General features: G+C 44.0%; 1 protein-coding gene across 1 annotated transcript in view; it reads right to left on the bottom strand.

Annotated features, from left to right (window-relative positions):
* Positions 1–624: 624 nt before the first annotated feature.
* The window catches only part of LIN7A (lin-7 homolog A, crumbs cell polarity complex component), a 55,539-nt gene continuing 31,587 nt past the window's right edge, over positions 625–24,576 (bottom strand). The window contains exons 2-6 of the mRNA XM_066589858.1: positions 20,594–20,712; positions 15,780–15,851; positions 7,478–7,687; positions 5,174–5,392; positions 625–1,376 (exon numbers count right to left, since the gene is read on the bottom strand). Of these exons, the coding sequence (XP_066445955.1) occupies positions 5,174–5,392; positions 7,478–7,687; positions 15,780–15,851; positions 20,594–20,712 (620 nt within the window). The 3' untranslated portion in view covers positions 625–1,376. The remainder of the gene's footprint in view (positions 1,377–5,173; positions 5,393–7,477; positions 7,688–15,779; positions 15,852–20,593; positions 20,713–24,576) is intronic.

Below are 24,576 nucleotides of genomic sequence, written 5' to 3' on the forward strand. Positions count from 1 at the left end.
AATACGCTCCAATAGCAGCAAGCGTTTTAGTGCATGTGCCCATCTGTTTAAGCCCGCAGTCTGAGATGCAGCGTCTGGAGTGCTTATCTAGTTAGTACTGTAATGTCCGCGGACATATTTCTGCATATCACGCGGCGGAAATCCGTGGCGTTATCCCACAAATATTAGGTTCCATTGAACCTAATAGCTCAATGTTCACGCAGAGTGAAAAAAAACGCGGCATGGTCTAATTGCAGAGGGAAAACGTGCGGCCGGCTTCTATTGCAGTCAATGGAAGCCGTCTGTCACGCAATACTTCCGCTGTGAGCACAGAGGAAGTATCGCATGATTACGCGTCATCGCCCACTGCCGGCTCGTCAGACGGGACTCACGCGGCGGATACGGAGAAATTAGTATGCGGCCTTTGGGGGGCGCTGTGTCGGACTCTGCTGCCATATTCCGCTAGCAGAGTCTGACACTGCCATGAGCATGAGGCCTTATTCCTCCTTTCCTAAAGGTAACTCTAAACGGCCCAAATCTTGAGCAATTTTCTTGCCCGTGTTAAGACAGCTTAATGCGTGTAAAAAAAAAACGAGCTTTCAGGGTTAATTTAGTTAAAAAATATTTATTTCTGATGATGATTAATATAAACACTGGGCAGACATAAATATAACAAAGTATATAAAACAGTAACATAAGGAAAAAAACAACAAAACATGTACAACGCGGGTTAGGGGAGCCAAATAATATTTGCCTCGTACAATATGGTGGTAGATGCTACATACAATAGTTATATGTAAAATACAGTTCTTTTCTTCTAAATTTGCGGCAGCTACAGAATCTAACATTGCTTAAACATACAAAACACAAAACGAAGTGCTGCTCTGCCTAACAACGTAAAACCGTATAAATGTAATAACTTACTATTGTAAGGAAAAAATATTGAATTTTCTTACAAACAACGAGTGTTAGATTATACAATATACAGTACAGGATATTATTCTTGAGTGTATACAAGTGCTGATCGGTTAGTGCACTAAACTGATGCAGTTTGGTGTCCAGTGAACAATGACGATTTCTAGACACAATCTCAGGCACTCAGACCCAACTATAGAAATAAACTCATCAATACAGACTGCTTCATCCTCTTTACACAATACTGAATTATATGGTTACAATAAATATCGGAGAGGAAGTCCAAAACAAAGAGGTTCTCCTAACTATCAAACATATCACCTTTACAGTAAAAGCTTTTAAATAGCTCAGCCAAAGGAACATCGACCCATCTCTTCGCTGGATAATGAGAACAAATTCTCTTGTGATCCTTTGGAAAATGGACTCCTGGAGGAATAGCAACAATGCCGCTCATCTATCTGTGCTTCTTCCTGGAGAAAAGCCTGCAGTGAAAGCAAAGAGCAAACAACTGAGAGCAAACAAATACATTCTTAGTGAAATAGCTGTGTAAGATGTGCCGGACACGGGATAGAGATACATAATGGAAAGGCACATGGAGAAAGCATGTACTATAAGTTGGAAAATCTAGTTTTTGGTGATCATGAGGCCTCATTCACACAGGCGACACGGCATCACTGGTCTGTGCGATATCACTGCGACTTATCGCGGTGATACAGCAACTTTGTAGCGCTACAAAGTCGCATGTGGTGCTACAAAGTCGCACGGCCTTGTAGCACCACATGCAAGGTTTTTGGGGGGAGGCTTGAAATATAAGTCCTGCCCCAAAAATAAGCTGTAGCTGAATAAGAAAAAAAAATGCACATACATCACCTGTCCCGCGCTGTCAGCCCGGCCGCATCTGCTCCCTGGGTCCCCGGCAGTAATCTTCTCCTTTTCTGGCCGGAGATTCAAAAATCCCCACCTTCTGGAAGCACTGGCTGTGATTGGCTGACGCTTAGCCAATCACAGCCAGCACTCAATGAATGGCTGTGATTGGTTCAGTCACTGCCATTCGTCAAGCGCTGGCCAATCACAGCCAGCTGTTCCAGGAGACGGGGATTTTTGAATCCCCGGCCAGAAGAGGGGAAGATCACTGCCGGGGACCCGTGGACAAGATGCGGCTAGGCTGACAGCGCGGGACAGGTGATGTATGTGTATTTTTTTCTTTTTCTGCAGCCAGGGCTTAGTTTAAGGCTTTGACAGTAGGATTTCCTACTGTCAAAGTTGCATCGCGCCACACGAAAATCACTTTGTCGCTCGTGTGAACGAGGGGATAAATAAAAAAGATACTTTTTCCAAATAGATATAAGCAATAGGCCTCCTGCAGACGGCCGGGTCAGATCCCACATCAGGATGCAAGCCATGCCCCTGCAGTGACCACCACAGCTCACCTGCTTTGGCGTCTCCTCCGCTCTGCTATGTGCCGGCTGCCGCCCAGCCGGCTCTTGTGCAGAGTCGGCGCATCAGCCGCGAAGTTTCTGTGCGGGCCTCTGCGAGGCTTACACAGAAATGGGACATGCCACGATTTGTTTACCGTGCGAGTTTTCATGTGGTCAAATTGCGGCTGTCTGCATAGGATTGCATTATCTAATGCAATTCGATGGCAACGTGCATGGGGAAAAATTCTGCGGAAAATCCAGCCGCAGAATTTCCACCCGTGTGCAGGAGGCTATAGACACTGAGGCAGACAGAGAGATGGAGAGACAGACAGATAAATAAAAGAGAGAGAGATAGAAGAGAGAGATAAAAGAGATATGAGAGAGATATGAAATAGATATGAAATAGATATGAGATAGATATGAAATAAATAGCCCTTTCCTTATTCATTCCTGTTTAAGAAATATTCCTCCAATCCTGGAGGGGAATATAGTATAATAATATATTAATATACATATTTATGGAGCAGTTCTATGGCAATGTAATCCTATTCAAATCAAGAAAAATTGTCAATTTCAGTGAAGCATATTATTGTGCACTTTCTTTTTATTAGCAGCTTATTATGAATAATAAGTATCAGCTATTAATACATCTGTAGATAGTTCAAGTGACAGAACCCAATATTTTATATATATTTGCATCCTCAAAGAGATGAGAAAGAATCCAAGGAGAGCAGTAAAGGACTCTACAGACGGCAGAACGTCTATTCATGTGTCTGTTAGAAAAACATTTTAGAATGATGCTCCTGTAGGAACACCACGGAAGAAGACACTGCTGTCCATAAAAGACATTGTGACCCATCTCAAGTTTGTCTGATGCAATGGCCGAGCTGAGCGCGCCAAAGTGGGGGAGACCACAGGGTTTGTAGAACAGCTGTCACAGGTGGCTCTGTAACGTCTCCCGACAGTGGCGATAACAATGCCCTGCTTAACTGTTGCACAGTGGCCAAAATAACGTACCGTGGTACACTTAACAGGAAGGCCTGTTTTGTCACGGGTGACGCCACTACTCCAACCTGGACTCTGGTGATCAAGAGCCGATAAAAAGGATTGAGATGAGTCCAGTAGCTTGTGTAGTAATCTGGGAGCACGCAGATTTACTACATTGGTATTTGTAACAATTGAATACAGAAACTTTCAATACAGCACTTGGTGATGGTACAAGTAGATACAGCAATATGCAGTGAATTGAATATGATAAATGACCATTGACTTCAAGGCTCTCTCCTTTACTTTCACTTTCACTGAAGCTGAATTTAAGACAATTGCTCACTAGTTTCTCTAGCTGACAGGATGAGTAAGATTTAAACAGAGTGTAGGTGTAATTGAGGGAAAGATGGTAGCTACAATAATCCTGGCTTTGAGTTCACCGGAATAGCTTTAGACTCACTGTTTTAGTGGAAGATTTACCCCCTCTTTGCTGTGGAACACCACAGGAGTGGAAAGGGACCTCACTAACCCTCGGGAAGACTTGTAAAGATACTGCTTTTCTGTACGAACACCTCCTCCTTCTCCAACACGACTTGCTGCAACCAACTCTCTCATGACCTCTCTTCTCCAACGCTTAACTCCAACTGCCTCCCAGCACACACTCTCTCTTCCCCCTATTCCTTTCAGTTCCCACACTTTTCTTCTCTCCTCCCATCCTGCATAGGGGCTCTCTTTGAATCCTTCCTACTCGGGACTCTGCTTCAACCCTTGTGAACTTGGCAATTAGCCAATAGGCAACCAGCTAATGCCAGAACCAAGCCCCAGACTTAGAAGAGGGGGGGAAACAGAGTTTCTCTGATGCACGGGACCTTCTATGCCCAAGGCAAGTGAATAGACAGGTATGACAGGACAGGTGTTGAGGTGACTGTTTTAGAGGACCCGCCGGGCCACTACACCTGACACTACCTAGATGTTCCACGGTGCTTCTGGGAAGATGTTGCATGAATAGATTAAATTAAGCAAAGTATAACTTTTTATCACAAACGTACTATGCTATATTTGAAGGTAAGAGAACACTGCACATCAACATCAATACCTTATCCTAAGTGTAAAGCACGGTGGAGAGAGCATCACGGTTTGGGGCTGCTTCTGTGCCTCAGGGCCGGGATGCTTTGTGATCATTGAGGGAACAATAAATTCTAGGGTGTATCAAAATATATTATAGGAGAATGTAAGGGCATCACTCCATGACCTCAAGCTGAACAGACATTGGGTGATACAAAATAATAATCCAAAGCACACAAGTGAATCAACTAAAAAATGGTTAAAAAAAGATTTGTTTTTGGAATGGCTGAGTGAGGGTCCAGACCTTAAACCTACTGAAATGCTATGGCATGTACTGAAAAGGGCAATGTATGCAAAGCATCCCAGAAATATTGATGAGCTGAAATATATCTGCAGGGAGGAATGGTCCAAAATTTTTCCTCAACATTGTGCAAATACTATTTGCAGTTGCAGAAAACATTTCCTTAAGGTGATTGGTACAAAAAAGAGGACCTACAGTTACTAAATTTATGAGTTCAATAAGTTTTTCTCACTGCATTGTAGTTCTTCTCAATGTGCTCAATAGAATACATATATGGTACAATTGTTTTTAAGGTATTAGTTTAGTTAATATTCAGACTGCAATCTATTGGCAATCAATGCAGAAATCCAGGTAATTTCAAAGGGTTCACTTACTTTTTTCCTGCAATTGCATATGATATATATAATCCATTGGAGGGACAGATGATGTAGCAGCTAAGCCTCTAATCCCGAATACTAATGCATTGTAACATTCACAGCTAAGAAGTGAAAGCAATGAAAACTCTCACCTACGACATATGGTTTTGTTGTGCCTGTTGCTGCTGTTGTTGCTGCTGCTGCTGAATTAGTAACTGTTGTTGCTGCCTGCGCCTTGCAGTCCTCAGCTTCTCAAAGCGAGCCTCCATTTCATCCAACACCTTGGGTGTGTATCGCACTACAAGCTTAACAGTGTCTTTTGCAGCTTTCAACAATTCTACTGCCTTCTCATGATGTTCACCTTCCACACTCTGCATTTATGGAAATAGAAAATGTAATATCATTACAACCACCCAATTACCACATAATCTACTGTGTGAGAAATAAACTCTTCATCGCAATAGAATATAAACTGGTGATTAATAGATGGGCATAGAACATTACTGCAGTAAGTATGAGGTTCCATGCAGTGGGTCAGGACCCGAACCTGGGACCTCCTGTGCTCCAGGCGGTTTCTCTCAGCTATCTAGCTTGCTGGACAAGCTCCTCTGCTGATCCTAGCAATGTCCTTGTTCCTGTTAAATCCACTGCCTGTCTCATTGTCCTGGCCCCACCCTGCTTCTAATCAGGCTCACTATAAAAGCCTGACCCCGCCGCAGCACCAGCATGCGATTATTGTGCTCCACAGCCATGAGCAAGCTCTCCATCTGCCTGCTTTTCTGCTATTCAACAGAGACCTGCTGTTGCTTCCCTTCTGATTACACTACCTGCCTACTCCATCCATACTGTGAACTGAGACCTCCCGTTGCTGACTCCTGGCTTCACTTCTTACTATGCTACCCACTTCCTTCATCTGTATCGTGAACTGAGACCTCCCGTTTCTGACCCCTGGCTCCCCTTCTGACTGCTCTTCCTGCCTCCTCCATCCATACTGTGAACTGAGACCTCCTGTTGCTGACTGCTGGCTTTACTTCTAACTATGCTACCCACCTCCTTCAACCATACTGTGAACTGAGACCTCCTATGGCTGACTTCTGGCTCTTCCTTGACTACTCTCCAGGCATGCAGCTATTACACCTGAGACTCCACCCTAGTGCCTGAAACCACTGCACAGTGTTTCCTTTCCTTAAGTGGCATCTGAGATGCGACTGCTATGCGGCCAAAATCTCTAACCCACTGTGGCTCACTAACGATTTAAGTGGTGACTCCCTGTTCTTTGTTAATGACCACGCAGTTCTAGGCAATAAACAAAACACAGGAAGTTACCACTTAAAGGGCCACTGCAGTGATAAAAAGGCGTTTGACACAAAAACACCTCGCATCCGCTGGTACATTGTATGTGCACGAGCGCAATATCGGGATGAGTTTCATTGGCCCGATATCGCACTTGGCTGTGTAAAACTAGTCTTAGGGTGGTTTCACAAAGGCTTTTGGAACAATCTGTCATGCAATTTTTTGAGCCAAAACCAGAAAGGGATTCAAAGGGGTGGAAAATATAAAAAAAAATGACTTATACTTCTTCGGGCTGGATTCCTGTCTGGCTTTGGCTCAAAAAAACTGAATGAAAAACTGCAACAAAAACTGCAAAAGAAAAAACTTTGTGGAACCATCCTTAGACTGCATTAATACAGGTGAGTTTCCCATGTCAGTTTAGTGCATTGTGAGACTTGCAGAAATAAACCCCATTGTTTTCAATATGTCTATTTACATGTGCGATTTTTTTTCTCACAGGGATGCTATGAGAAGAAATATCGCAGCAAATTTGTAGAAAACTCGTCAACTATTTCCTATGGACGACTTAAAAAATCACATCGTACTCACAAATATATGCTTACACCTGTGTGACACCAGCCTTAAAGGTGCAATGTTGCAGCTATGGGATAATGCTGCTGCTCCCTGTTGAACCAGTGCTACACCACGTGAAGATCATTGTTGGCACAATGGGCATACATATAATCTTGACTGCCCATAGAAAATGGTGGCTCAGTGTTTAGCACTGTTGCCTTGCAGCACTGAGGCCCCATGGCGTTTGTAGGCTTGTTTCATCCCACACTTCAAAAATATTCTACCGTAATAGATGAATTTAAAAATGTTGAGCCCCAATAGGGACAAAACCCATAATATCAAGGGATGTAAAGTAACATAGTATGTTCAGCCTGTTTCCACCCCCCCCCCCCCTTGTTAATCCAGAGGAAGGCAAAAAAAAAAACCCAATGAGGCAGAAGCCAATTTAGCCCATTTGGAGGAAAAAATTCCTTCCAGACTCCATAATGGCAGTCAGAATAATCCCTGGATCAACGTGTAAGTAGTAATATGTATGCGCTCTATAAATAAATAATTATCATTATGGATCCTTTCTTGAGGTCGTCGGTTAGATAGGAACACGTTAACCATACCACTCCATTTACTGATAGCAGCTGATCTCCCCTTTTTAGTCCTCCATGTCGCTCGGCCACACCACCTGGAATTATGCGACTAATGTAAATTGGTGAATTCTGCTCTTTTCCTCCCATGACATTAAAACCAAGGCCTTCATCAGTTTTTGGCAGCTCCACAACACGAGGATGAGAGTGGCCTTCACTAGCAGCAAATGCAGCAACTGTTGCCTGAAATAAAGGTTCAGAAGTCTAATTAAAAGATATAAAGGGTATAATATAAGCCATAGGCTGAGCTTGTTATCATGTCACCTTAATAGATAACACAGACAGTGGACATAAACAGGATTATCATGAGAAACAAATGATGTTCCCCACTGGAAATAAAAAGTCTACACACCCCTGTTAAAAGGACATGTTTTTGTCATGTTAAAAAACTACAACAAAGATGAAACATTTCAGATTTATTTCCACTTTTGATGTGACCCGTTATCTGTACAATTCCACTGAAAAACAAACTGAAATCCTTTAGGGTGGAAAAAAGTCCCAAAATAATGTTGTTGCATAAATATGTCCACTCTAAAACTGATCATTTGTTGATACACCCTTTGACTTTATGACAGCAGTCAATGTTTTTGGTTAAAGGAGATGTCTCGAGGAAGCAGTGAATTTTTTTTTTTGCCCAGTCCCCCTAATTAAGCATACATTACTAAGCCCCCCTGTAAATGACTTTTCTAGCTGGTTTCTACTTACCGTTCCAGCGTTTCAGCAACTTATAAAAGTTTTCCCAAGATGGCCGCCAGCTCTTTTCCCATCGCTTGCTGTAGCCCGACGTGCGCGCTCCCGAGACGCTACCAGCTGTGTCTCCCTGGCAACCAGACGCCCCGCAGCCGCCGACCGGACCCCTGGATTGAACGCCGCCGACCAGTCACCCACCGCCAGGCAGCAGGTAACCGGCGCTACGCCCCGGCTCCCCCGCGCTACGCCCCGGCTCCCCCGCGCTACGCCCCGGCTCCCCAGCGCTACGCCCCGGCTCCCCAGCGCTAGACCCTAACAGACGAAGGCCCCTCGGCAGGCCCCGGAGCCCAGCGGTAGGCCCCGCTCCGGAACCTAGCGCTGGGCTCCGGGGCCTACCGCTGTGGCCCGGGACCTTCACCTGTTAGTGAACATCACCCCCGACCCATCACTTACCTGGGCGGCTTCTCGGGACAGCTGGACGGCTGGGCGGCTTCTCGGGACGGCAGCTCCAGTTTCTGCACCTTCCTCTAACAGAGGATGGTACAGAATGGCCGCTCCAGCGCGCTCCCGAGCAGTGACAGCTCGTCTGCGCATGCGCAGAAGAGCTGTAGCGGGGAGCACACTGAAGCGGCTTGTGCTGAAAGGAGAAGACCGGACTGCGCAAGCACGTCTAAAAAAGCAAGCTGCCAGCGAATTTAGACGGAACCATGGAGACGAGGACGCTAGCAACGGAGCAGGTAAGTGGAATAACTTCTGTATGGCTCATATTTAATGCACGATGTATATTACAAAGTGCATTAATATGGCCATACAGAAGTGTATAACCCCACTTGCTTTCGCGAGACATCCCCTTTAAGTGTCAAGCAGCATGGCACATCTTAACCCTTTCCAATCCAATTTGTATCCTGATTTTCCTAGGGGGCTTACTCTTTTTCTGCCATTATACAATGGCGCTATATGCTCGCTAAAGCCAGTACTGCATGAGGTGACACGTTGGATAGGCTCCGACAGCAGAGAGGCTGGCAATATACAGTAAGAGAACCCTGACGGATGTCTTCCAACATCGGAGCTGTACAGCCTAAAATCATAATGTCTTCAGACGTCAGACAGTGGATTGGAAAGGGTTAACTTGGCAATCTTCGCCCACTCTTCCGTACAAAAGTGCTCCAAATCTGTCAGATTGCGAGGGCATCTCGTGTATAGCGCCCTCTTCAGGTCAACCCACAGATCTTAATTGGTTTGGTATGCTTGATAAAGGCTAATGTGTACTTTAAATAAACGTTACTTCTTCGTTACTACACGGACACGATTATATTTCTACAAGCCGACCAGGATCTTCAGGGGTGTCATTCCCATTGGCACCCCTGCTAAGTAAGTCTTACTTCTTGCTTTATTCCGCTTATCCGCTTACTGGAGCACTGGTTTTTTTTTGTCTATTCTATACTACGTTCCCCAACATACTATGGGTTGAGTTGATATAGGTTTTGGCAAAACATAGTGGAGCTTAGATGTTTTTCTTTATTAGAAAAGGCTTCCGTCTTGCCCCTCTACCCCACAGCCCAGAGTTACGAAGAATACAGGAGATGGTTGTTACATGTACTACACAACCAGGACTTGCCAGAAATTCCTGCAGCTCCTTTAATGTTGCTGGCAGCCTCTTGGCAGCCTCTCTGACCAACTTTAATCTGGTCTTTTCAAAAAAATTTTGAGGGTTATCCAGTTCTCGGTAATGTCACTGTTGTGCTAGATTTAATCCACTTCTTGACCGTCTTCACTGTGTCCCATAGCATATTTAATGCCTTGGAAATGCTTTGGTCCCCTTCTCCTGACTGAGACCTTCCAACAATCAGATCCCTGTGATGTGCTGTAAGCGCTTTACGGCTTTTGCTGAAAAATGCAACTAAGACCATGAAAATCCTACTGGAAGAGCTGAACTTTATATGGGGTGAATGAGAATCCCTGCGGAGCGCTGACTACTAGTTATCATGAGTGTAAATGTGATTGGCTAATGCTGAACACAACCACATCCCTAAATATAAGACGTGTTCACACTTATGCACCACATTATTTTAGTTTTGTTATTTTGTTTTTTCCACCCTAAATGAGTTGCTTCTTTTTCAGTGGAATTATACAGAAAACGGGTCACATGGAAGGTGGGAATAAATCTGAAATCATTCATCTTTGGTGGATTTTTTAACATACCACAAACCTTCCATTTTCACAGGGCGTGTAGACTTTTATATCCACTCTACATGCAACAGGAGTAAAATGTATTTTCATAGCAGGGAAAACTCCAACATTCACATTCATGCATTTTATCTGATTAGATGTAAAAACGTGAACGAGAGCGCTCTGCTTCATCCAGTAATCCACATTCTAATTTACATGGCTCTCAACATCAAAGCAAACAAGCATTGCCTAATGGGCCAGAAAAATCTTCTTATCCTAACTAGACATCTTTTTAGAGAAATGATTTGTTGCTTTTTAATCTGAAAAGGAAAAAACTGTGAGTGGGCCCAGCAGGGGGCGCTGCAGACTGTAATAGAATGTAAATCCAAAGGGCTGTTAGGGTCTATTATTAAGGTTTAAGTAAGGTAACACTTGGCTAATGATTACTGCCCAGAGATATTAATTCTAATAATCCAGATGGAACCGGGGCGCGATCAGAGAATAAGCATTGACTATTAACCCTGAAAGAGAACTAGTTGCTTGTAGTCAGTTATATATCGTCCCATAGGTCATATTACTTTATACCTACCACTGGGCTCACACTCGGGCTAGGCGCATTCAACTTGTACAAATAGAAATGTTTGCAGCGAATGCCGCTTGGCTACCTGACAAAAACTATGGAAAAAGCAGATTTGCATTCAGCCGGCTGCACACGAACGGGTTGGATTTCGGATCCATCCCTGTGCCCGGCTGGCGTCCGCACGTACCTGTCAGTTCTTGTCTTCTTCTGTACTGCTGATGATCCGTCTGTCGAATATGTGCAGTACAGATTTTTAAATGATTAACTTCCTTGCGCTGTCGCAGAGCAATGACGTGGGCCCAAATGGCTGCAGGTCGGACGGCTTCCATTGACTTCAATGGAAGCCGTCCGTTAGGGGCCCGCATTAAAATAGAGCATGCTGCAATTTTTCTTCCACTAGTGGAAAATCACAGTCACTATCCGTGAGCGGACATGCAGATGCTCCATGGGTTTGAATTGGTGCAGAATGACGCGGATTGTCTGCGTGGGAGACAATCGCGGATGAAGCAATTCAAACCTGGTCGTGTGTAGGAGGCCTCCCACAAGTATATGGCACAACACATGTGCAGCATTAACGGCGCAAAAAAGTTGCACTATCACATGCCGCTCTGCACATTTTACAGTGCTTTTCGTACTGCCGGGACTGTTGCCATGGCAGCAGGATGCAGCCTTGAGTTAAAAGGTTATTTAACCTAATTAGTCGCTGGTGTGTTCTTTTTCCCGCAAAATTGTGCAGTGTGCAGCGCAATCATGTGGGTCTCGGTTGCACATTTGCGCATCCTTCATACACTCCTATGAGCAGATGTGTAATAAAGTAGAGCATGCTACGTTTTGTTTTTTTGCTTGTGCAAAAGCAAAAATGAACCAATTGAAAATAATGGGTCCTATTCTCTGCGCACGGTGCGCGCAAATACGCCTGTGTGAAAGTGCCCCTACAGGACTTTTGCACTACCATATTCACACTAGAACTGTCCTACTCGTTATTAAAGGTCAGTGTGCGCCGGGCGGTCCATTGTTGTACATCTTTTGAACCAACTCAGGAGACTAATTAGTTGCTGGTATTAGCAATTGACACCGCAATTTGCGCTCCCCATAGACTCCTATTGAGCATGCTGTGTATTTTTCCCCCGAAGGAAATCGGTGCGCAAAAACGCAGAATGTGAAGAAATCCATTGAAATCAAAGGGTTCTTTTGTCTCCGTTTTTGTGCGTGCAAAATCGCCCATGCTGTTTCAGATGAGCATAAGCGCAACTATGCTCGGTGGCACAGAGCGTAGTTGCGCCTGAACAAGGGCAATTTCTTGACTTATGAAGGTTTCATTAGCGCCGTGTATATATTTTGGGTGTGTTGCCTTACTTGAAGACATTTGTGTCTTATGTAACAGCACTACACTACTGGTATGGAGACAATGGCCTCTTTGGGTTGTGGTTTTTATGTCACTTGGGTAGGGGGAACTCCTGACACAATGTGTCCTTTAGTATAGTTCCACTAGTGTGACATCATAAAACTTTGATTGCTTTATATGTGTTGGTATTACCTTTGTATGGAGATTTGTAGATTTATTGAATCAAAACCTTAGGGCTCTTTAACACGGGCATTGAAATTTTTGACCAATCACCTGCATGGTGGCCAAAAAAATTTTAAAAAATGCATGAGCGAGAGAAAGCCCCGACCAAGTTGCAGCTATATCTCCCATTTTCTCGCCCATTTAGTTGACCAGGCTACAGCAGCCTGGAATTCCATCAGTCGGGGGAAAGAACTTTACCACTGCTAAAGTATCTCCCCCTCACTCCCCCTCCTTTGCCAGCTTATTGTAGCAATAGAAGCTCCCATAGAAGCCTATGAGAGCTGCCGGCAAAGGGAGGGGAAGGTACTTTAGTAGCACTTGCCATGCTAATTTCTTCCCGCTCTCTTCCCAGCCTATGGGAGCTGCCGGTAAGGGGATGGAGAGGGACTTTAGCAATGCGACTAGCATTAGTATCGCAGCACGTGCTAGGTGCACACTGTGCGATGCGATGTGAGGTTTCTCCATTGAAAGCAATTGATCGGCCAGGATCCTGAGTCCCCGGCTGATTGACTATTGATGACTTATCCTGTGGATATGTATTTTGCGTGGAAAACCCCTTTAAGACTATGTTCACACAGGCCAGCATAATGCACTAGAAATCTGCAGCACACCATGATACTGTAAGAGCATGACGAGTGTGGTGACAATGCAGCCGCATTGTGGAGATTTACCTTGTTGAGTGTTAGCGGCCCGCTAATAGCGGGTCATGTTCAGTAAGTTTTATTTGAGCAAGAATGCTGCCTTAAGCCCCATTTACACGGGACAAACTGTCTGTCTAACAATGTCCAACACTCATCCCAGTGAAGCTCGCTGCCGCGCTGTTACTGCATGCTGAAACTGAACGACTGAACAACTCTCATCCAGTCGTTCAGTCTCTGCATGCATTTACACGGGACAACGATCCCTCAAACACCCGCGGGAGCGAGGAATCTGAACGAATCGTCCCGTGTAAATGGGTTGTTAGTCTTCCTACTGTCTGGCACTTCAAGATATATGGAACAATATATATGATTTTATACACTTTCCAGCTGGTAACCATAGCCTTTGAGAAAAACCTCCAGTATCTGGGGTACGTGCCACTGGCATCTGCAATTCCTGGGTATGAATTACCTGAGCCGATGGCAAAGCAACTAAGTAGTTTTTTTTTAATCCATTCACACATTATGGAAAAAATCAGCATGTGTTTTAGGGTTTGCTGCCAATTTTCATGCCACAGCAGAATAGTGTCTCCTACCAATTGGGAGAGAGTAATTGTGGTGCACTACTAGTGACTGGGAGAGAGATCTCAGACATCATGTGCCCCAGTGGGGCTTGCACACCACCATACAAATAAATCTTTAAAGAGAAACTGAGGTAGTTTTGACACTTACTCCAGGTCTAGGAAAGGGGTTAAAGCAGTGCCCCAGATGAGTAAAGAAGTCTCCCTAGCAACAGGGTATGATAGAGTCTTGCTATTGGTTGCAGGCAGTGATTTTTCTAATTGGCCAGTCTGCCAAATGGGAGAAATAACAGGGCTAGTCAGAAGACAACGATGTGAGAACGATACAGAGCCAGGGATTGGAGGATTGGTTGCCTAAGTGACGGAAGGGCCTGTCGAGAGAGAATGGCATGGGTAGGACGTGTGTGAGGAGTCCGCCACAGCAGACGAGCAGAGAGACTTAAAATGAAACCTGCGAGCTGCCTAAAATACAAGCAGGTGATTGTGGAGACGCCGCTGCTGCCAGAGTGTGAGCGGCGACAGAAGATCCAATAAGCCATCTTATTATTAGTGAGTCCTCGCGACCTGAAGCAACCAAATCCGGAACCATGAGTAAACGTGCTACTGAGAACGTGAGGCCGAGTCTAGGAAAGTGGGGTCAGTCTCCTTACTAAGATAACAGGCCCGGAGAGCCCCTCACAGGCAGCCCCGCAGGCGTAAGCCATTTCTGCAGTTTTAACACTATTCTCCCCTATTCGAAAAATCCAATTGGGCTCACGGTCAGTTCAGCCGGTGGTTTAATACTAAATCTCCCACATTCTCCCGCCTTTTCTGCCTATATACAAATATACTGTTTACTAGTCTCCATGCAAATGTGCTTTTATGAAAGTTGTAAACTGGTGGATATCTACGAGTGTTAGGGTGGTAAGAGAGTGAGTAAAAACGCCGAACTATGAAACCAATGATTTTCAATGGTTTCCTTCACATATGCAATGTTTTCACTCATGCGATGGGACGAGAAAAAAAATTGCAGCATGTCCTATCTTTCTGCGTTTTGCGTTTTTAAAAAATTTTCTTATGAAGCCCTTCCCTGAAAAGCCATTGACAGCTGCCGAGGCTCAGCGGCGACTTCTGCCGCTGTCCCCGGCTCTGTGGCTCTCAGTAACCAGCAGCCGGGGATTTAAAATCCCCACCTGCTGGTAGTTCTGATTGTGATTGGGTGAACTGCTCAGCCAATCACAATTAGAGGTACCAGCAGGTGGGGATTTTAAAGGTTCGCCGGCAGCCGAATCTTTGCTCCCGATTGGGCAGGTACTCGCTAAGGGCAATGCTCGAGCGAGCAATTGCCCTTAGCGAGTATACTCGCTCATCTCTAGTCCGGACCCATTGTGCCAACTAATCGTTTTTGGCTTTGGCTAATTCTAAGGGCGTTATCCTGATGGTTTCCTAGTATTCATCCTTTAACTTCTGTATGAGGATCCGGACTTCACTGCAGGAAACTGAGCAGGCCGCTATCTCCTGGAATAGTCCCGATGTGGTTGGCAGCAGAGCCACGGGGGTCAGAGGCAGCGGTGCAAAGCAAAATGAAACAGGCCAAACTATGAACAGAACCCAGTCAAAGTTGAAGCAGGCAGAGAACATGCGTATCCAAGTAAAAGCCAAGGAATCATAGCAGACACAGATGTCAGAAACAGGAGACCTATACTGGGTGGCTGAGGCAAAGACACACCAATACTCGGGCAAAGGAGGAGGATCCCCAGCTCAACTAAATAGGAAGGTAATAGCCTAATACCCTGCAGCTGGGCTGTGAACACTGAGAAGGATTAACTTTTGCAGTGCTGATGGAAAGTAAAAGCTGAGAGTCCATTCATACAGGAGCAGCAGAGCGCTACCCATGTCTGCCCGGAATAGCAAGAGGGCGGAAGACATGGGTAGCCGGTCTAACACTGTCTTTTTCTAGTATTGCCTTTCTATTACATATAACAATATGTTGAACAGAATAGCACTTTAAATAAATTAATACTACTATCTACCAAGTAAATGACTATGGAACAAAACATTAGGACCTCACCTTGGCAGTGGCACGAGCACGAAATTCTGGGCAGCCATTAATAGGAATTGTTTCATGCATGTATTGATAAACCTGAAAAAGTGCATAGGACACAAAAATTAGCAGTAATATAAACTATATTCCATATACTGTGTATATGGGGAATCACATTCTACATAGTTTTTTTTTATTGCCCTATTAAAAAGGCTATTACTACTATCTTAATGATGGCATGTTATTCGGCTAAACTATCACTTATCGAATGTGAGGGTCTGACTACTGGAACCTCCACAAATCTTCAGAATAGAGGAGACGTAGTGCTGGCTAAGCGCTGTGATCCCTTATACCAGTGGTTTCCAAACTTTTTCAGCAATGGAGCCCTTTTTGAAGCAAAAGTTTCTCATGGAGCCCCAAAGCGGGACAGAGGGTGTGGTCAAGGGAGGAGTTAGGGGTGTTGCTTATCAAAACATATGATTTTTACCTCCGTCGTTGTAAAAAGGACAGAGCCGTTTAAAAAACAAGCAGGGAGGAATGCTAAAGCACTGGATGGGCTATTGATATACATTATATTTAAAATTAAAATGCTGCAGAATTAAATCCTGCACCATATGTCAGATTTTGAAAATCTCATCTACTTTGCTGCTACAGCTACTATAAATTCCAAGCAAATCCATCCCATAGTAATCGTTACCCCCCCCCCCCTTATATTGGTGGCCCCGGTAGTAATAGTGACCCCCATATTGGTGGCCCCAGTAGTAATAGTGTTCCCCACAGTAGCCTCAGTACTAATAGCATCCCCCACAGTGGCCTCAGTAGTAATAATGACCCCCCACAGAGGCCTCAGTAGTAATAGTGATCCCCACAGTGGCCTCAGTAGTAATAGTGACCCCCTACAGTGGCCCCAGTAGTAATAGTGACTCCCACAGTGGCCCCAGTAATAATAATAACTCCACATAAGCCCCAGTAGTAATATTAACCCCAGTAGCCCCGGTAATATTAACCCCCTCAGTATTATAAACCCCACAGTAGCCACAGTATTAACCCCACAGTAATATTAACCCTCTCAGTAATATTAACCCCACAGTAGCCCCAGTAGTAATAGTCCCCCAACCCATATACTTACCTCCTCCTTGCAGTCAGCATCACTCCTCTCGGCACTGATCCCAAGTGCACACTGACATCAGTGTGTAAGCCCAAAATGTTTCCTCCCTTGTCCTCTCCTGCAGAACCAAGGAGGAGAGGACTCAGGGAAGGAGGATTCCGGGTGCACACTGATGTCAGAGTGTGCACTGGGATCAACGTTTCTGTGTGATTACCGGCGGGGAGCTGCGGCACCCCAGCCAGTAATCACTACCATGGGGAGCAGCTAGCGGCATGCGTGCTATAGATTTGCCACCACAGAGACCCTCAGTCGGAGCCCTGACTGTCACTCGCAGAGCCCCAAGGGCTCCGCAGAGCACAGTTTGGGAACCGCTACCTTATAGTATTCCCCTGCACAGTGCCACTCCAGCCACCCACTCTATTTCCCTGCGCTGCAAAAGTTAGGGAGCACCACTGTGCGGAAAACCAGCAAGAACCTTGTAATCAATGGAGTCCCTAGTGTCTTGTTTCATTGTTAATTTTTTCAATGAAATGGAAAAATGTCTCACTTTTAAGTTCTGATATGTGTTTTATGTTATTTTGTGAATATAATATGGTTATATGAGATTTCCAAATCATTGCATTCTTTATTTCTTTATGTTTTACACAGCATCCCAACTTTTTGGGATTCAGGGTTGGAATCCTCCCATAACTTTGCCAAGAATAGTGTCGGAATGTAAAGAGCAGACTGCAGACAGAGGCGATGAGTTGTCCTCTGTACTCAGCAGTCCTATTCAGCTATGCAGCTGAAGATGAATGTTCCTTAGCAGCAATCCACAGCTGCATGGCTGAATAGGACAGATTTACTATTAAAAGTGTATGAATGGCATGAAGCTTACTAATTATTAGGGATGAGCGAGTATACTCGCTAAGGCACTACTCGCTCGAGTAATGTGCCTTAGCCGAGTATCTCCCCGCTCGTCCCTAATAATTAGTAAGCTTCATGCCATTCGGGGGCCGGCGCGGGGCGGGGAGCTGCGGGGGAGAGCAGGGAGGAACGGAGGGGAGAACTCTCTCTCCCTCTCTCCCCTGCTCCCCGCCGCAACTCACCTGTCAGCTGCGGCGGCTCCCGAATCTTTAGGGACGAGCAGGGAGATACTCGGCTAAGGCACATGACTCGAGCGAGTAGTGCCTTAGCGAGTATACTCGCTCATCCCTACTAATTATACATATATAAATATACACTGTCATTTTTGAAATATCCTGTATCGCTCTCACCGAGAGAATGCTGACAATCGCCTCTACTTTTGCTTAAAAAAAGGAAAAATATAATTGACGGTTATACTCTAAGGGTTTTCTTATAACCATTTAGAATAATCATTGATATAAAAACCATATTATGCACTGTATCATAAGAAGAATTTAGAGAATATGTGGACTTGGTTGACTAGGTTTCTTAAAAAAAAGATAATTAGGATTCTCACAATATGACAGGACTAATTCAGCTTGTTGACCAAGGAAACATAAGGCATCTCAGTGATTTAATGAATATCATGTTTGGAAATGTGCTTCAATTCAGGCGATTTCAAAGGCAGTTATCCAGTTGGACAGAGTCTGTTTGGCTCTGATGGCAAATGAGCTTAAACCTGCCCAAAAACAATCTTTGGCTGTTTACTTAGTATTGACTGTGTCATTAATAGTTTCCGTGCGGTTTATTTCTGTCAAAATATTATCTTTAATTAATACTGTAAATGTACATTGATTACAAGTGATGTCTTAGGATTTAATACTAGGGCATGTAAGTAAACAGAAAACACTTAGGCCAATGTAACACATGGCTCCAGCAAATGCTGCGAATTTGATTGCTGCATTTTCATAGCACCTTAGTATGTAAGGCCGAAAAAAGACACATGTTCATCCAGTTAAGCCTATTAACCCCCAGTGTTGATCCAGAGGAAGGCAAGACAACTGCAATGAGGTAGAAGACAATTTTCCCCAGTGAGGCCTCATGTCCACTATGAAAATGGATTTAGCAAATCCGCGCGGGTGTCCTGCACGCATGATCTGCGCCCATAGGGATGCATTGGACACCCGCAGGTAATGAAATACCTGTGGATGTCATTTTTCCCTGCCACACGGATTGCAGCATGCTCCATTTTCTGCGCGTTTCCCGCGCAGACAGCTCTCGCAGCTTCCATTGAAGCCTATGGGAGCCGTCCGCTTCCGTGGCACTCCCACAGCTGTATTTCTGCTGTGCCGGCATGCCGAGCACATCCACCGGGCTGAAGAAAGAAGATCCGGCCGTGACAGAGGGCAGATCCGCAGCGTCTGGATAGGTAAGTAAGTCTTATTTTTAGGTCTAATGTCTGTGGGAAAGGAGGGACCCGCTGTGGGATTCTGCATGGAGAATCCGCGCAGGCCCGAATTTCCCAGTGGACATGTGGCCTAAAGGGAAAAGAATTCCTTCCTGACTCTAATATGGCAATCGAAATAATCCCTAGATCAATAACCCTTCTGAAGTAATCAATGACTATAACATATAATATTGTATCTCTCAAGAAAGGCATCCAGAACCCTCTTGAACTTTGCCATCACCACATCCTCAGGCAGAGAGTTCCATAGTCTCACTGCTCTTACAGTAAAGAACCCCCTTCTATGTTGGTGTAGAAACCTTTTTTCCTCTAGACATAGAGTGCCCCCTTGTCACAGTCGTGGGAATAAATAGATGATGGCAGATATCCCCTGATATATTTATACATAGTTATTAAGTCAACCCCAAACTGCAATTTTCACTGTCGTTTTCAAACGCAGTTCACAGAACTTTTTAACGTACCTCATCGTTGTGATGGGGGATGAGGTGCGCCAAGATAGAGCAGGCAGTGCTTGAAAATCGTGGTGCTAGAAAACGCCGCATCCAAGCACATGTCCGCGAGACCCAATTGAACTCAATGACAGTATTGTACCGCGGCATTCAAAACGCTGCGGTAAGAAGCACATGTGTGCAAGTGGCCTTAGGGCTGCATCATACTTTTCCGTGGTTTTGTGTGCAGAAAACTCTTGCTTGCAAGACGCGAAGAATAGAATCCATTGATTTCAATGGGTTCATTGCCATTTCCTTTTTTCACATGTGTGGTTCTTGCGGGCGCAAAAAAAAAAAATAGGTTTTCCTCTATGTTATGCTCATTTGGGCACCAGAGAGGCCCAGAGATGGCTATGGGAGGTACACAAAGGCACACATATGTACACATGGGTCTGCACCAAATGCTGCACCTTGTTTGGCTTAATAGCCATATTAATCAGGGCAGGGGGATTCCCTTGCCCATGTGAACTACTAGTGTGCACAGGCATGCACAATCTACACTCATTTTCTGTGCAAAAAAGTTGCGCAGAAGTGAACGTACTTTGCAATATGCTTGGGTGACGCCACCCTCAGATTTACACAAACTAGGGGTGTTTTTAATGCATTTTTTATGCAGTTTGATGTGAACCAGCCCTGAGGTATGTTCACACGTAGCAGATTTGTCTCAGAAACTGTTCCATACATAAGAATAGAGTATGCAAACGCCTATGCAGATGTTGCAGAAACAACCTCGTTCACATGAATGGAATGGATGTTCAGTTGCTGAGAAATTATTCAAAATAGACAATTACTTTTTCAGCACACAGAGGAAAAAGTTATAAAATATGACAAATATACTGTAAAGGTATGGATTCTCCCATAAGCACTTTTGCCACATACATGGCCCTTGTCATACCTCCCTTATAGCCGTGCAGAATTCACTTTGCAGTACTTTCTTCAGAGACTGTATCTTGTGAACTGGCACCTCTCCTGAATTCTCTAATTTCTCCAGCAATTCTATAGCCCGGGCAACATCTGAATAAGAAAACGAAAAAACAATTATTATGCATAGGCAAGCAAATATAAAACCTTTCACAGGAGACTGGCTCAGAGGAAAAGGCGCTTACCACTGACAATGATTCCAGGATTATAAGCAATGAGTTTAAGGCAAGAAATGTAGATTGTCACTTTGCTTTTTAAGTTTAAGGGGCCGTACACCAAGAGCAGAAATGGCATCAGCACAAAGAGTTCAGCTTTTTAGCCTACAGTTTGGTAACATTTCAACTATATTAGAGTCTATATAGAAGAATGAGGGTAAAGCGTGGGGGTGGGGGTAAGATTTGGAGCCAAGTCCAACACTCACAATGAAGCTCTTTAAAGCCCATAAACATGTGATCAGCTATCTCGCTCACAGAAACTTGTCCCTCAGCACTCATACACATTTATATGGGGATAAAGATGCATAACTATTATAAATAACCATATAAATATACAAGAGGGGTTTTAGTGCATAATTTGATCAAAATATGTGGGCCCATCTGCCATGTCCAGGCAACTATTGCTTTCAGACAGGTTCTTAACTCTAAAAGACACCTCTCTTTAGCTATATAGACTAATTACAAGGCTTGAGAGAGTTGGATAGATAAAGAAAGGTGGTGGATGGGGCCATATGTTTTGATCAAAGTACACGCATTTGCTTTATTTGATTCATTTGTTGGTGGTACTGGCTTTGTTTTTCGTGGCTATCTCTGTTAGTCCTATAAACAGTGAATGAAACAGTAAGGCACATGCTTGACCACCACTTCATTCACACTGGAGACTTAGGACTCCCCGTTGTTGAGGCTGGTGGCGGTCCCAGTGGTCAGACACTCAGTATTCATATATTTATTATCTATCCTCTGGATGGTGATAAATGTTGTTTGTTTATGGAACAACCCTTTTAATGTAATAGATTTCAGAACAACATTTTTAAGTGTGCATATAAGTGTACCTCTCATTCAAATTTAATGCATCTTATTAAATATTTATAGGATTGAACATAGTGTTGGTGCGCAATATGGCTATTTGCAGTTATATCAGATGTTCCATATAAGTAAACAGAGTTTGGGCAAATAAGCTTGTATTGTTATGATGGCTATAAACAAACAATCTCTCCCATTTACTGTTGATTTGGAGGTGCTACCTGGAGCTATGGTGCGAGGCATGGAATAAAGTGATTTGTGAGACTGCTCTCTGGCATCCCAGAGTTATTTGGTCTCACCAAAACGTCTACCACTTTTTTTTTACAGACACTTCTATAGTATGTTTAGATATTGCCAGGGGCACGGCTATAAAGGATGCAGAGATATCAGCTGTGCCTGGGCACTGGGGCTTCAGGGGACCCAAAGGCCCTTCTCTTGTATAAGAGCACACCAGTACTATGAATGGCATACAGTAGGTGGGTGACCCTAATAAAGATCTTTTTTTGTGGGTCAGGCATTTAGAGTTACGTTTCTGTATGCTGCAGTCATATCAAGAGATCGATGCATTTTTCCATGGTACAAAAAACACAATGTGTGAACGGTTATATAATCGGTGGAAATCATGGGAGAATTTGCTGTGATCAGAATTTCTTAGAAGTGTAGTCATAGGCGATAGGTCTGTAATGTTTACTCAAGAAACCTTTATACGCTATCCTACCAAAAGTAGTATTTATTTACATAAGGTAACATTTAGTGGGGTCTCCTTTGGCCCTAATGACATCAGATATTCTCCATGGCATGCTTTCTACTAACATCTGATACACTTCAGCTGGTATTTCCCTCAATTTATTCTGCAGACATCTGGCAAGTTCTCTCTAAGAAGATGGACGCTGTTCATATTTCCTGACCTGATATTCAGTAGGGTTCAGGTCAGGACTCTGTGCAGCCAGTCCAATCATGGAACATCCATATCCTCAAACCAACGTGAAAAAGTGTTGGATTTGTGATAAGACGCATTGTCTTGTTGGAAGTATGCCTGACCATTTCCAAAGTATTGCCACATTGTCAGCAGCACATTATTGTTTGGAATGTCAAGGCACACCCTGTGTTTGTGGTTCTCACCACTACAACCAATGGACCAAGACCATGCCATGTAACCCATCCCCAGACCATAATGGAACGTCTGCCATACTTACCTGTTGGAACAAAACAGTCAGGCAAAAGGTGTTCCTCAGACATCCTCAACATCCAGATAGGTCCATCTGATATAAAGATGAAGTAGTGTGATTCATCTCTTCATACAACACTCTTTCATTTCTTAACTGTCGAATGACAGCACTCCTTACAACACTGCAGACAGGTCAATGCATCCTCTGTGAGAGAACTTGCCAAATGTTTTCATGATGAATTGCGGGAAATACCAGCTGAAGTGTATTAGACACTGGCATAACTATAGGGGATGCACCCGGACCCAGGAGCTTTAGGGGGACATAAGGCCTCTCTTCTCCATATAGTAAGCCTAGTAGTATGAATACAGCATTATAGTTGGGGGCCTTGTTTCAGGATTTGCATTGGGCCCCAGGAGCTTTAAGTTATGCCTTAGCGTTAAGGAATTAAGAGAAGTTGGGGGCCCAAGATAAACATTTGCACCTGGGTCCATGAGCCTTTAGCTACGCCCCTGGTATCAGATGAAAGCATGTCGCAAAGAGTATCCAATGTAATTAGAGCCAAAGAAGGCCCCATTGAGTATTAACATATGTAAATAATTACTACTTTTGATTCTTGCTCAGGTGTCCAGTTACTTTTGGTAAGATTGGGTTCCAGAATTTTTTATGGCAATAGTAGCCCTATAGTCTTATTATTAAAAGTTCCTAAAAACGTGATGAAAATCCAACAGTAACCGCCAAATTGTGCGCCTGGCAAATAATCTAAGGCCAGTGACCCTGTGTATGACACTTCACTGTATTGCGTATGACTGCGGAGGCATGCAGATGGTCATGCGTACTACAGTTTCTTTTTGTTTATTAATTGCGTATGTGCTTCGAGTAGGATGCCTTCATTAACATCAATGGAGGCCATCCGCGTGGATTCCGCAGTAGAGCAAGCTGCGATTTTTCTTCTGCTCACGGAATACGCACAAGTGTGAAGGAAAATTCGTAAATGCATGCTTTTCAACGCCCACATTTTACCGCGCATCATCCACACGGACGACGTTTGCAGAATCCGCAGTTCAAATCCAGTTAGTTTGTTTAAGACTGCCCAGTCTGATATATAATGAGCAGACCACACAGTGTTGCCAATTAGAGCCATATTTCATATATACCTGGTTCCAACTCGTTATCTGTTTATAGAAAGCAATCATCACAGTAAGGTATTTTGTGCTACAAAATTGATTTGTCTGGGATAATTGTATCTTCTCATACTGCATATACATCATCTAATACAATGAAGGAAACAACAGCTTAGAATAAAGAACATTCCTACTGCTCGTTCAGGTCAGACAAGGATTTCATTGCTCTTTCTTGTTATTATACAATGCTCGCATAGAAGAATATAATCAAAGTAGCTTTAAACGCCATTATCACAGTCGGTGGAATAACCTGTATGTTCATGTTTGGAATATACAAATAGATTTACATTGCGGTCATTTGAGCCAAGTAAAGAGAAGCCCGTTTTAATGCTTCAAGGTTTGTGAACCGATTTACATATTTGTAAGTTCACGCAAATCCTAGGCCATTGCCAGCATTGTTAATAACTAGCACTCCGCAAATCCTGGAGCTGGGATAGATCCAAAGGCTTTGAATGACATTAGTGTTGGCTAAAGTATGAGCAGTATCATCTTCATATACTGTACATTTCTCACAGTTACTACCCTCTTCTGTCAGAAGGTCTGGAACGTCGTTCTTCCTCAAGAAATAGCTCCGATACAGCTATTTTT

This window comes from Eleutherodactylus coqui, chromosome 2 (genome assembly GCF_035609145.1).
Source record: "Eleutherodactylus coqui strain aEleCoq1 chromosome 2, aEleCoq1.hap1, whole genome shotgun sequence".
In the NCBI taxonomy this organism is placed as follows: Eukaryota; Metazoa; Chordata; class Amphibia; order Anura; family Eleutherodactylidae; genus Eleutherodactylus; species Eleutherodactylus coqui.